The following is a 13225-nucleotide window of genomic DNA, read 5'->3' as shown; positions in this document are numbered from 1 at the left end:
CAGGGCATTTCACAATTTTCAGTGTTTAACAAATGCCTCATTGTGAACACACCCCCACAGGAACAGTTTTAAGGTGACTTTTAAAGTGGCCCAATCCTTTAGTCAGACTTGCAGCTGAGTAACTTGACAAAACCTTCTGTAACAGAGAGCTGAGGCTAGAAGAGTGTTTTTTATTTATGGATCCACATGGCTGTGTGTCACAGCCCTGTTGAATGTGCTGTTCACACATGCAACAACCATTCTTGCTCAGCTCTTCCTTCCCTGTGTGGCAGCAGACAAGCTGGCAGAAGAGCCTGGGTTGGAAGAGTATGAGGCACCAGGAATGTTGCTGCAGGGTGTGATAGCTGTTAGCTCAGCCACCTCCGTGCCAAAATGCAAGAGCTGAACTGCCACAGATTACACAATGGCCTGGTTATGGTCATCGGTGTCCCTCTGCTGTTTCCTTCTTCTGTCACCCAGTCATGTCTTGGTGACATGGATTAGAGGGTTCATGAAAGGTAGCACTGTCCACTTTAAAACACTTACATTACAGCCAAGCTGTGGGTGATAAGAGCTGGCCATAGTTGCTTACATCATGATGACATCATTCCTCAAATTTCCCCTTGAAGCAGAAGAGTATAGACATGATGACCTATTAAAAGCCAAACTAACAGGCTCTTTGTGTCATTTCCTTTTCTTAGGTACCAGCCAGAGCAGCCTAATTTGGCATACCAGATGGCTAGGTCAACAGAAGAGACAGATAACAACGAGTCTGTGAGCACCAGTGAGTCACAGGCTGGGTTTCTGCCAGAGGAGGAGAAGTTTTCTCTCAAAGCCATACTGTGTTCCACAGATTCAGATCCTTCCAAATTCTCTGGTTCGGTGGTGAACATCTCAACCTTCATCATTGGTAAGTGTTGGGCAGTGTGTCTCTGGGGCAATGAGTCAACTGGTGGAGCTTTGTACACACCATGATGGGAAAACTCACCTCCCTGATGTGATTTTGATCACCACTTGTAATGGCCAGAATAACTGAAGATTGAATTTCTGACTTAAAAAGAAATCCACAGATGGAGTGCGTGGGGGTGTATAGTGGGAAAGGCATATCTGTTATGGTTAGGGTTTTTGTGAGTCATTTTGTTTGTGAGCTTTCAAATTCTACTTTGCCTGCTTATGATTTGTTCTTGGGTTTTTCTTGTATCTTAAAAAAAAAAATCAGTAACCTTTGGTGTGTGTTCACAGGTTTCCTTATTGTGGGTATCTGTATCCTGACTTCCCTTGAGCCAAACATTCTGATAAACACAGTACAGATTATAGCCGCCATCCTTGTTGTCACTGTCATCTTCATTATACGGAAACAGCCTGAAAGCAAAACCAAACTCTCCTTTAAGGTGAATGTCCTGGGACATGTAGCTAGAAAAGAGGTGCCTGGGAGGTGGTTGGAGGAGGAAGTGCATGTTTCAGATGGGGGTCACTGGCCAAATGGATGTGCATAGAATATAGGCATGATGTGAACTTTTCTGTCCAGGAGAAGCTGGAAAGGCAGAACCTGCTGCAGAGGTGTGGCTGGAAGAGAAGGGCAGGACCCTGCTTTTGAAGGCAGATGGTTAAAAGATAGGGAAGAGACAAGAGACTGGAGGAAAGGGGATGGTTGTGAAGAGCCACATCTGATCATGGCTACAAAAGGAGAAAGAACACAAGAAGTAAACTTGGTTGTGAAGATCTAAGGCTCTAAGAAAGTGCTCTTCATGTCCTCCTTAGCCCCCATAGAGGCTAAGGGATGACCATTGTCTCTTAAACAGCCTTAAGTATGAGGAACTCTGTTGTTTTCCTGCTCTCTCCAAGCACACCATCCTTTCTACATTAAACACCAGGATGGGTTTTTTCTCAGTGTAATCCTACAAGTCATGCTTTATGATGTTGATTTCAGGTAGTTCCCCAATTTATAAAATAAATTTTGGATTTTAATTGTCCTCTATAAACTGCTTTCATTTCAGTTGCTCTTCAATTAAAGTTTTTCAGTAAATTCACAGATTTTAATAACTTCATACAGCGAGAGTTTTCCAAGGTTGTGTTTGCAGCTCATTTTAGGGTTATGGTCCCAAAGGTGGAAACAGAAATGTTCAGGAGCAGAAAACTGAGGAATTCTCATCTAGATCTTATTTTCTGAACATGCTTCTGAGGAGGTCTGTTCACTCAGGATCTTTCACCTTTTTTTCCCCTCAGCCACTACCCTGTCCAAGAAAAGAAAAATTATACCTGTCACAGCTAAATCTATAATCATAAAATCATAGAATCGTTTAGGTTGGAAAAGACCTTTAAGATCAAGTCCAACCATTAGCCCAGGACTGCCAACTCCACCTCTAAACCATGTCCCTCAGTGCAACATCTACATGCCTTTTAAACACTTCCAGGTATGATGACCACACCACTTCTCTGGGTAGCCTGTTCCAGTGCTTGATGACCTTGTTTCTTATCTCCTTGCTGGTTTTTGGGCATTTACAACCTGACTGTGATTTTTCTCCAAAATCACTCTGGAAATCCAAGGCTGACCTGTTTCTTTCCCAGTTGTTTTTCTGTAATTTTTTAATAGGTAATTTTTCCCCTTCTTTAGAGACTTTATCAGTCTACCAAGAGGTGCTTATTTAAAATTTCGGAGATCACTTCTGCAATCTCGGGGTACATAACTCACCTACCTAGGAAAGTTTTATTTGTCTCTACTGACTTGACAAAGCTAAATTTAGAAAAATATGCTTATTTTCTTTTCTAATTTGTGTGCCTATCTCCTTTCTCTAATGATGTGAGCAGCTAATTTACATAATTTTTTTGGCAAAGGTTAAATCATGAAAGGCCCACATTTCAGCCTGTCTTTGTAAATCTTCTTTTCCCTTAGGAGTGAAGTTCTCTTTCCACTTAATTCTACCATCTTCAGAAACTTTTCTATTATTATAATTTGCCTTGCTTGATTTTATATTTGCAGTGCTATTTTTTGTATTCTTATTTTTGCATTTTGGCTTTTCTGTCTCATTCTTCTGTGATTCTCAGACCACTAAGGCATTCTTAGTACAGCTGTAGTCATTTCTTGCAGTATTTGCTGGTTTTCTTTGTTTTGGAATAATTTGTTCTCTATTGCTTCATTGCCTTGGTACCTGATGGATGAAGTACCTCAGGTTGCTGCTCTGACATTCCCCTTACCTTCATCTCTTGGTCTTCAAGAGGTGCTTGTCATAATACAGTCCCTGGTTTTTACTGTTCTCTCCTTTGCCCCACAAGTATTTAGTTTTGCCACTAAAATTTGCCTCTTGCCTCCTTCTAGACCACAAGCTTTTAAAACAGGTGAACAGCATCGTTCACACCCCCCTCCTGTGGTGGACTGGTGTCCTTTTGGGTTTAACCTTGCCTTTTCTCAGATCTGGCAACTGAAGAGTTGGTAACAGCCATCACTTTCCATTTTCAAGGGATGTGATGTTCTTTCTTGCTCATTAATCCTGCTTGTAGCTGTAACATATCCCTTGTTCTTTTTCAGGTACCTTTTCTGCCCTTTCTTCCTGTTGGAAGTATTTTTGTGAATGTTTACCTCATGATGCAGCTAGACGCAGGCACATGGATCCGGTTTGCGATCTGGATGCTCCTAGGTGAGTTTGAGTGAAAAATGCTATGTCCAAAGTTACTGGATTTTGTTAACCATAAATTTTTTGTAGCATTCCGGGGAGGAATTCTGCGCTCTTATCATCTGTGGGCAACCCTGGTGGCTTGCCTGAAGCTGTTTAACCAGCGAGTAACAAGCTTTGTTTCAAATTCAGGGTCTTGAAGCTTTTGTGTGGACAGAACAACCTGTGAACCATCTTATGGGTCTTGTTGCCGACAAGAAACCATAGAGCATTTCTTGTTGGCTGGCCTTGTGCTGCTGTCCAGGTGGTGGGGCTTGTGCTTCTGGAGCTGAGGAAGCTGAGCTGCATCCCAAGATGCTCCCAGCAGCCATAGATAAAGCTGAGTAGTGTGAAATGCTCAAATCAGGATCCCATTTGGGGCTGAGATAGATTGACTCTTAAAGACTGGTGCCTGTGTTAATGGCTTTTTTTTCCTAAAGAAGATAGTGGCTGTCTGCTAGAAGGTAACCATGAGGATGGCTGGGCTTACACTGGTGTAATTTGTGTCAGTGGCTGTGAGCAGGAGTTTGTTTCTTTACAGAGCTAACAGTGCCCTCTCCCTTGACTTCCCCAGGCTTTATCATCTACTTTACCTATGGAATATGGCATAGTGTGGAAGCCAGCTACGCGGCCTCAGCAGAAGCGGAGAGAAACACAGACACGGGCTCAGACAGCTGTAAATGACTCTGTTTGGCTTACAGGCAACTGAAAGAACGGCTGCAGTGAAAGAAGCTTTGTGGTGGGGATCCTGAACCAGATTACACCTGTAATCAGTCATGCAGGAATAAGGAGGTGGAATGCAGGCCTCCCCAGCTTGGTCACTGCAGCTTGCAGTTTGTTTAGCAGCACAGTTTAAAGGGACCACAAGATGAAAAGACTCAACTCTGGCATATTCCCAGCAGCACTGGCAGCTCAACTGGGGTGCTTCCCTCTCTCCCTCTCCTGTTTTGTTTTTTTTTTTTCTCCCAGTGTGTAGAAAGAGAACTGCTTCTGTGTGCAAATGCTGCTATGAGAACAGGCCTCACAAATGTCCTTCTTTCAGTAGCCCCCAGAAATACCTCCCCATAGATATTGTACTTGATTATACATGGAGCAGATTTTGCAGTGCTACTGTCAGGCACAGACCAGGATCCATCCTTAACCCTATGTGAGTTGTACAATCTGTATGCACACAAAAAAAAAGGTTCTCACCAAATGCTACATTTCACCAGGTTAACAAAGCACCTGCAAGATTTGCATTCTTTCAAATATCAGGTCTTACCTTTTCTGTTCTATCTAACAGGGTTTTTTAGCTACGTGCTCACATGCTTTAAGGCATGTCACTGCTGTGAAAGGTTGGAAAGGTTTGTGGTCACTGCTTGTCAGGTGAGTGATCGCTTGCCAGCACACAGGCAACACCAGCAGGTGTTTCTGCCAACTGTGTGTCCCACAGAGCAATTGCCAGCTTTAGTCAGGAAACCATGTGGTGCAAGTCCTGCAAAGGCTTGAAAACAATGGGTGTCTCCAAAGAGCAGTCCTGCCTCTTTGCCTCAGAGATCACCAGTGGTGTGAGTGGCCCAACAGAATTGAGTTAGCCCTGACACCAAGTGGAGCCCTATGTTCCTGCCCCCACATCAGTTTTGTGTGCTGGCTGCCTGGCATTAGCAGCTTTGGTTTGACATTGGTGGGTGGAGCACATTCCTGCACTGGGAAGGGAAGCACAGGAGGATCTCAGAAGCATGAAGTTCTTACATGAGCAATGCCTGGTGTCTGCCCCCTGTCCAGGGGAGGCTCTGGGGTATGCAGGGGCTTCTCAGTCCTGGCAGAGTGTGCAGCCCAGAAAACACCATTAAGCTGTAGGGTCTGACTTGCTGAGGGGAGCTTTCCCTTTGGGGCTGGAGATCGTCTCCAGAGCCTGCCCATAGTGAAGGATGGGAAATTTGGAGTTGAGACCAGCGTCTGTATGTGCCAGACAATGTGATTGGCAATGTCTTGGTTTTGGCTGTATGATGATTTTTTGTTTAATTTCTCTCTAATAACTTTCCCTAGCCAAATTAATCCACTACCCTAAAAAGGCTTATTAAAGCACCTTCACGTGAAGGTGAACCACACCCAAGTAATGCCTCTGATCTAAATTAATGCTTCAGCTTGTACTGAAAAACAAATCATAGAATTGTGGAATGGTTTGGGTTGGAAAAGAACCTTTGAAGGTCATCTGATCCAGCTTACCTGACGTCAGCTGGGACATCTTTAACTAGAACAAGTTACTCAAAACCCTGTCCAACCTTCTTTCAAACACTTCCGACGTTGGAGCATCCCAGATCAATACTGCTGAAATCCCCTTTCCCGTTGTGAGTGGATGCTTTCCTAGGTGTCCTTCTTACTACTGCCTCTGAACACTGGACAGTCTTTAATTTCTTTGTCAGCATGGCTCTTGCTGATGAAGCGACAGGCCCTTGTGCCTGTCATCAGGTTGGAGAACTGAACAGACCACTGCATGCCTTGCCCAGGGTCTCACCAGGCATCTGATGTAGCAGAAGGGGCAATCAGACCCTCTCCTGGATAACATGGCTGCATTGTGGACCATTTCTCATGTTTCCAAGAGACTTTATAGCCTTTTTGCCCACCGAAGTGTTTTAATCTGTTAATTCTAGTACGCTGGGAGGCTTTTCTTGTCAGGATTGGAATTTGAGGATGTGAAGGCAGTGTGTTCCTTGCCTCCTAGGTGCACTTCAGGGTGAGTGATGAGTGCAGCTTCCCCCACAGAATGAAGCTGGGGGTCTGTTCCAGTCAACAAGTCTTGATCATCCGCCAAGCCTTTGCTCCTCGTGCATATACAGTCTTACTCAAGCAGGGAGCGATGAATATAGAAATTAAAAGTTGAAGTCTTATTTGGCTTAAACACAGGCAAGGTCAACACACTCCAAAGCCTCCCAAAAGGCACTAAAAATGTGATGGGAGGGCAACAAGATGAAAACTCAGACAGGATCAAAGTTTTATATTGTACTAAAAATATAAGAATGTTTTTCCTACCTGGCTCCCAGCTTCTGTTCAATGAAGACATGAAGCTTGTGTCTTTGCCAAAGCTTCATCTGTGCTGAGCAAGCCAGGGGCTTGGTGAAAGATTTTTCAGGAGGATGTTGTCAGGCACATTCCCAAGGTGGGGTATGACCCGGTCCCTTTTTAATCCTTGTGGCAAACCCTGAGCAGCTCTGTGGCTGTCAGCAGGAGGGCAGGGTGAAGGGGACAAGGGGATAAGGTGTTGAAACTGAGTGAACTGGAGCAGTGGGGAGTTCAGGTGTTTGCTGCCCACTGGCAGAAATGTTCCTGTTACCACATGCTGCAGTGTGACACTTCAATGGAAACATTACAGTCACTGTTCTGGGAGCTCCAGTCTTGCTGGAAACATCCTTGTAAATGAATCCATGGAAACTCAAAGCATGAGCCACTGTCAGATAATGCAGCTGCCCAGCCCTGCTGCCAGGAAGCTAATGACTGTCTAGCTTCAGTCTTTACCTTGGTGGGGTAACCCTCTCATGGGGTTTTTGCATGGTTTCCCATTCATCCCAATTTCTGTGTGCACAGAAAACACGGCAGGACATGCTGATCTGTATGCGTCAGCCCACAGGTGCACTGGCACACGGATTTATTATCAGGAATATATTACACTTATCTGTACATCATAATTGAAATAATACAAACTCTTCCTGTAATCATTAGCCACATAGTAAATGGGACCACAGAACTCCTGCTGCATGGGAAGCTGTACAGAGGCTCCTCAGAGTGTCCATGGGACACAACCACCATCAGTGCAGAGACAAAATACCTGATTTTGCACTTGATAGTTTTTCCTTTCCTCCCCCCGCCTGCCACCACCATGAGCCTTTGCCACTGTGCATCAACTAAGTCAACCCATCTCTGCCAGCAGTCACTGGAGGTGCAATCCCAGTAGGGCCAAATGGTACCTTCTCACAATTAAAAGGAGTTTTCCATGCCCCCCCTGCGTGCTGCTGGCTCTCCTGCCATCCCATGGCAGATACCTGCTCCCAGTGCCTGTTTCTGGAACCTCTTAGAGCAGCTGTAGGCTGGTTTTATTGCTGCTGCACCCTTCTGCATTGAGTAAAGATTAACAAAATCAAACAGCTTCTTTAAAGACAGCGATGATAAAACCCTTTCTGCTTAGTGCTGGCTCCATTCCCTTTCCTGCCACAGGCCATCCTGTTAACAAATGGGAAAGTCCCCACAGTGACCATGGCATTCAGGAAGTTTCCAGCCCTGCAAAAGCAAACACTTCCCCTTGCTTGTCTTTGAACAGGGACAAGGAGCATGGAATAGAGCTATGGCCCCGGCCCTGCTGGGAATGCCAAGCTCACCTTGCATGATTGCAGCTTGCTGGCAAGTGCAGGGCTTACCAGCTGGGCACCCAGGGTGCACCCAGGGGTCTTCCCTGGGAATGGCTGCCCCATTCAGGGGCTGCTGCCTTCCTCCTGCTGTCCGAGTGACCCGGGCTTTTCTTTCACACCTACTTCAGCATACAGAGGCAAAGAAAGACAGGATAGAGGAAAAGTATAAAAAAGGAGTAACCTTTTTTGGGGGAAAAAAGTCAAGTGTTTCTGGGCTTGTGCCAGAAGGAGCCACTCCTCACACCCCCCACAGGGACAGGTTGCTGGGTCTCTCTGGTTAGGCAAAACTTCCTGCAGCTTTGCTAGTGATTGGGCAGGCCCCAGAGGGTTTGCCAAGGAAGAAGTGAGTGAGAGGCAGGATTGGGAGGCAAAAATTAGATGGGAAAGAGATTGGCAATGATACCAAATGATGATGGAGCTGGGTTCAGTCCCAGTTTTCCCACTACAAAAGCCCCACTCCCAATTCACTGCTGGAAGCATCTCTTGAATATGACTTTAAACCAATAAAGTGATAAGGAAAGCACCAGATATAAAGGGGAAAGATGAATAAATTACAACAGATTCAGCCAGCCTGTTCTGGGCCAATAATATGCTTTAGTGCATTTAAAGTTTCGAGTAGCATCAAGGTAACAACTCCAGTTGTATCATCTCAATCATTTTTACAAAGGGTAAAATGGAGAATCCTAGAAACTACCAACAAGCCACTCTGACTAATCTGATGTCCTTCTGCAATGGTGTGACTGTGTTGATGTGTGAGGGATGAGCAATTGATGTCATCTACCAGGACTCTGCAAGGCCTTTGACATTGTCCCACACAGCATTCTAAACTGGGGGCTTTGATGGATGGAAGCTGGATATGGAATTGGCTGGATGGCTACATCCAGAACAGCTCAATGTCCAAAGGGCAATCAGTAAGAAGTGGTGTCCCCCAGAGTGTCCCCAGATCACTCTGATATTGTGTAATATCTTAAATGACACAGACAGCGGGATCAGGAGCATCCACAGCATGTTTGTGGACTGACACCAAGGTGAGTGGTTCAGCTGGTACACTGGAAGGAGGGGATGTCATCCAGGGGGATCTGGACAGGCTTGAGAGTTGAGGCCACGTGAACATCATGAGGTTCAACAAGACCAACTGCAAGGTCCTGACCTAGGCTGGGGCAACCCTTGATATGAACACAAGCTAGGAGATAAAGAGATGGAGAACAGCCCTGCTGAGGAGGACTTTGAAATGCTGTTGGATGAGAGGCTGGACATGAACCAACAGTGGGTGCACAGAGCCCAGAAAGTCAGTTGTATCCTGGACTGCATCCAAAGCAGTGCAGCCAACAGGGCAAGGGAGGGGATTCTGCCCTTCTACTCCACCTTGTAAGACCCAACCTGAAGTGCTACATCCAGCTCTGGGGATAAGAAGGACATGGACATCCTGGAGTGGGTCTAGAGGAAGGCCACAAAGATCTTAGAGGGCTGGAGCACCTCTTCTGTGGAGACAGGCTGAGACACTTGGAGTTGTTCAGCCTGGAGAAGACTCAAGGGAGATCTTTTAGCAGCCTTTCAGAACCTCAAGGGGGCCTATAAGAAAAATGGAGAGAGACATTTTACCAGGGCCTGTAGTGGTAGGACAAGGGACAACATTTTTAAACTGAAGGAGGATAGGTTTAGACTGGGCATAAGGGAGAGAGTTTTTACAATGACAGTGGTAGGATACTGGAATAGAGAAGTTGTTGATGCCCAATTCCTAGAAGTGTTCAAGGCCAGGTTGGATGAAGGTCTGAGCAACCTGGTCTACTGGAAAGTGTCCATGCCCATGGCAGTGGGGGCTGGACTAGATAGTCTTAAAGTTCCCTTCTAACCCAAATGACCCCACGAGTCTGTGATCTCACTGTATCAGAATTATATTGGTGCAATGAAAGATGACAATGCTGTAGGTGTTGCAAATAGCTGTGCAGTTAGCAAGTATCAAAATGATTAAAGTTGTTTGTGGCAAGAAGGGGCTTTGTGTGCATGTGCGTGCTAGGTATCTATCTTTCAGGCTGTACTTGCTGGACACACTAAAATCTAGCAATGCATTCAACAGTAGTAGCTTGGGGTGGTGTGATCTATTCTAACAGGATGCTCAATTTACTCAGTATCACAGTACCATGCAAAAGCTGCTACAAAAATAAATTTCTCTATAAAGGAGAAAAAAATCATCTTTCTTTTTAACACTGTGGAACAGGCCACAAGTGCTTTGATGGTGGCTGAAGCTGTACCTAAGCTGCAGTCTGTGAATCCTGAGTATTTCCCAGGAAAGCTGAAGCACAGCTCCCACTTGAGCAGGATGGCAGGGCTGTGCAATGCCACCCCTGTGGGTGGAGGGCCTGCTGATGCCACCACACACCTGAGAGAGAAAGCCACCATCCCTGCAGCGCTCCTGCACCTCAGGGATTTCCTCCAGGTACTGTCACCCTGCTGGCTTTGACCCCAGTGCACAGAGCAGGCCTGCATGCAGGCTCTTTGCCCTAAGCTGGGTAGAAAAGCACCACAGATCTCTTATTTTTTTAAGTGACGCTCAGGGATATTTTTATCTAGTTAGCAGAGCCCATGAGGGCCCTGCAGACAGTCTCACCCCTACTACTCCTTGGCCTCAGCATCCCCTCAGGTGGAAGGTCACCCCAAGCCTGGGTGAACAATTTTGCTTCCAGATGGGAAAGTTAAAGGTAGTTTAGCCACTCATTTCCATGAATCTTCAAAGTGCTCTGTAACTCTGGGTAAGCTGTAGTGATGTGAAATAATGCAGATATGTGGAAGGAAAGAAATTCTGACCTCATCTGCACCTATGAAGTTGGCTATGCTCTATTTGGCATTTGAGGTCTAAGAAAGCTAGAGCCCTAGCAGATGCTCAGTATCTCATCTAACTATTGGAAACCTCTCATCCAGCAAAGGTCAAGGATAAACAACATATTTTCTCCTTCTTGCTTCTGGGACTTGAAATAAAATGGACAGAAACCTACAGCCAGAGATTTTGATTGCATCCTAACCACAACAAAGTAAAACAAGAGCTGACTAGGACTGAAATAAAGACACTAAAATTGAACCATGTTAACCAGTAACCTCTACCAAATTTGCTAAAACTCAGTTTTCTCATCTCTAGCCTATCTCCGTTTACGATATCAATGCTAAGAGTTAAAAAGCAGTGGATGGTATGCATATCTTTTCTGATGTTCAATGCAAAGGTGATGGCTTTGAAGGCAGTACTGTCTTGGAATTTCAAATTCGCTGGTGTTCATGTTACGTAGAGTACCACTTGGTGGTCACTTGGAAGGCGCTTCTACTTCTGTGTACCTTTCTTCTAAGTTGGATATAAATATTCCTGGGAGGCTAAACAGAAATGCATAATGCATTTTCTTTAGATACAAGTCGTAGGCACGAGTTAGAAAACTGCTGACTGTAATGAAAATATATCAGCACTTAATAGTATCCAATAATATAAAAAATGTAATTCAGAACATTTGCAACTACATATATATGTGTGTGCGTCTATATATAGGTATAAAGGTACAATACGTACATGTATATAAACACAGACACATATACAGAAATATTCACAACTTGAACTATATTTGTAACTAACCTGAAATACTGCAGCAAAAGTTCATTCTGATGAACCATTAATAGAGCATTTCCCAACTTTTGGCTCTAACCATAGTTAAAATGTTCACACATCAAACTAAGCCTTTTGCTATCCTAAGCATCTGCTGTTCTAGTTACTGGCTATCTTTTCTGCTACCCTAATCAACATGTCAGAACCAAGAGTTTCTCTGTGGTGACTGTACGAGTACCCTGCCTGGTGTGAAGCTGTGCAGCTACTGAGCATGCTTGCAGCCATGAGCCCTGGGCGCCTGTTGATGGTAGTACTCCTTGGATGGTAACAGTTTGCAGGTTGGAAATGCGCAAAAGGCAGGGAACTTTTGGCACACAGCTGCTGATTCATCGCCTCAGGGTTCTGACTTTTGCTGGAGAGGAGTTCCCTGATGAGCAGCGATAAAAAGGAGTGGACGGTGCGGGTGGGAGTTTGACGGGGCTCACGGCATCTCCCTCCTGCAGCTTCCAGAGGAGCTCCTCGTTAGTCCTGCTGAGCTTCTTCTTCTCCTCCACTTCTTTCTCAACGTATTCTTGAAGATTTGCATTCTCCTCTGACAGTTGCCTGGAGAGAGAGGCAGGACAACATGTAAGGCACTCCAGGGCAAAGATGGTGGCATTCATGCAGCCAGGGCCAGGCAGGACATTAAGAACCTTGTCCTCCCTTCCCTTCCCCAACCCCAGGGCTGCAGCTGAGCTGCCAAAGCTGTGGCACAGCTGTCCCCAGATCACTGCTGAGTGAGAAACTCATGTCCACAAGTCACAGCTTCATCAGTGTCTGATTCTGCTTCCAGATGCACCTGTATGTTTGCTTTACATGTCTTTGAGGCATCTCAGCTGCCAAAGCTTAGGTGGGATGAGCCCCAGCCTTTCTCCCTGGCCTTGTGGCATCTGTGGAGTGTCAGAGTAAGTGCAAAGAGGGGTGGCAGCTGTTGCATCCATGATTTTTTCAACTCGCTGCTACAGTATGCAAAGGAAAAGCAGTCTGGCCTTTTCATGCTCTGAATTTCAGCTGATGTCCTGATGCAGGACACAGCTCAGCTTCAAGGCTTTCTCTCTATTCTGTAAAAGGTCGGGAGGTTATGAGTCCTTTTCCAGCTCCTTCCTCCTTGTTCCCAGAGCAGCCTCTATTCCTGATTGCAACACTAGAGAAACTTCACCGGGGAGGTGTTCTCCCCAGAATGCCCAGTAACTGAATGGCTTTTTTGGAGCTGGGGCATGGGAATCTCCTATGGGCACCACAGCCTTAGTGAGTCTGCACTCATCAACCAGGTGGCTGGTTTTGAAAAAAATGGGATAGGGCAAGTAGACTGTGGGACCTCAGAGAGAAGTGTTTTGGGCATGTGCTGACAACACCTATGTCCCAAAGGATGCATGCAGGAGCACCAGGCTTCTGCAGCCCCACCATGCTTGGGCAAGAGCCAGCTCCTCATGTGATTAACCTGCGGCAGCTCTGGGCAGGTACCTAACCTGATTTACTGGCAATTTAGGACTTTATAGAAATGAAGAGGGAGGAACCCAACCTTCCCCTAGGTGGTTTCAGTGTTCAGCAGGAGCTGGGTGTGGATTTTGGATACATACAAAAAATTCTGT

General features: G+C 45.6%; 2 protein-coding genes across 6 annotated transcripts in view; one reads left to right on the top strand and one right to left on the bottom strand.

Moving 5' to 3' along the window:
* The window catches only part of SLC7A1 (solute carrier family 7 member 1), a 35374-nt gene extending 29650 nt beyond the window's left edge, over nucleotides 1-5724 (top strand). For 2 of the 4 annotated variants that reach the window (XM_063394736.1, XM_063394740.1), the window contains exons 9-12: nucleotides 681-889; nucleotides 1222-1370; nucleotides 3506-3614; nucleotides 4204-5724. In XM_063394736.1, the coding sequence (XP_063250806.1) occupies nucleotides 681-889; nucleotides 1222-1370; nucleotides 3506-3614; nucleotides 4204-4313 (577 nt within the window). In that variant the 3' untranslated portion in view covers nucleotides 4314-5724. Of the gene's footprint in view, nucleotides 1-680; nucleotides 890-1221; nucleotides 1371-2205; nucleotides 2418-3505; nucleotides 3615-4203 lie in introns of those variants that run through there. The other 2 variants (XM_063394739.1, XM_063394737.1) reach the window with 2 other exon arrangements.
* The window catches only part of MTUS2 (microtubule associated scaffold protein 2), a 268830-nt gene continuing 260040 nt past the window's right edge, over nucleotides 4436-13225 (bottom strand). For both annotated transcript variants that reach the window (XM_063394734.1, XM_063394735.1), the window contains one exon: nucleotides 4436-12197. In XM_063394734.1, the coding sequence (XP_063250804.1) occupies nucleotides 11981-12197 (217 nt within the window). In that variant the 3' untranslated portion in view covers nucleotides 4436-11980. The remainder of the gene's footprint in view (nucleotides 12198-13225) is intronic.

The sequence above is a fragment of the Prinia subflava genome, chromosome 3, assembly GCF_021018805.1.
Source record: "Prinia subflava isolate CZ2003 ecotype Zambia chromosome 3, Cam_Psub_1.2, whole genome shotgun sequence".
Lineage (NCBI taxonomy): Eukaryota > Metazoa > Chordata > Aves > Passeriformes > Cisticolidae > Prinia > Prinia subflava.
The sequence above is the reverse complement of the archived record's forward strand: the minus strand, read 5'-3'. Positions and strand labels throughout refer to the sequence as shown.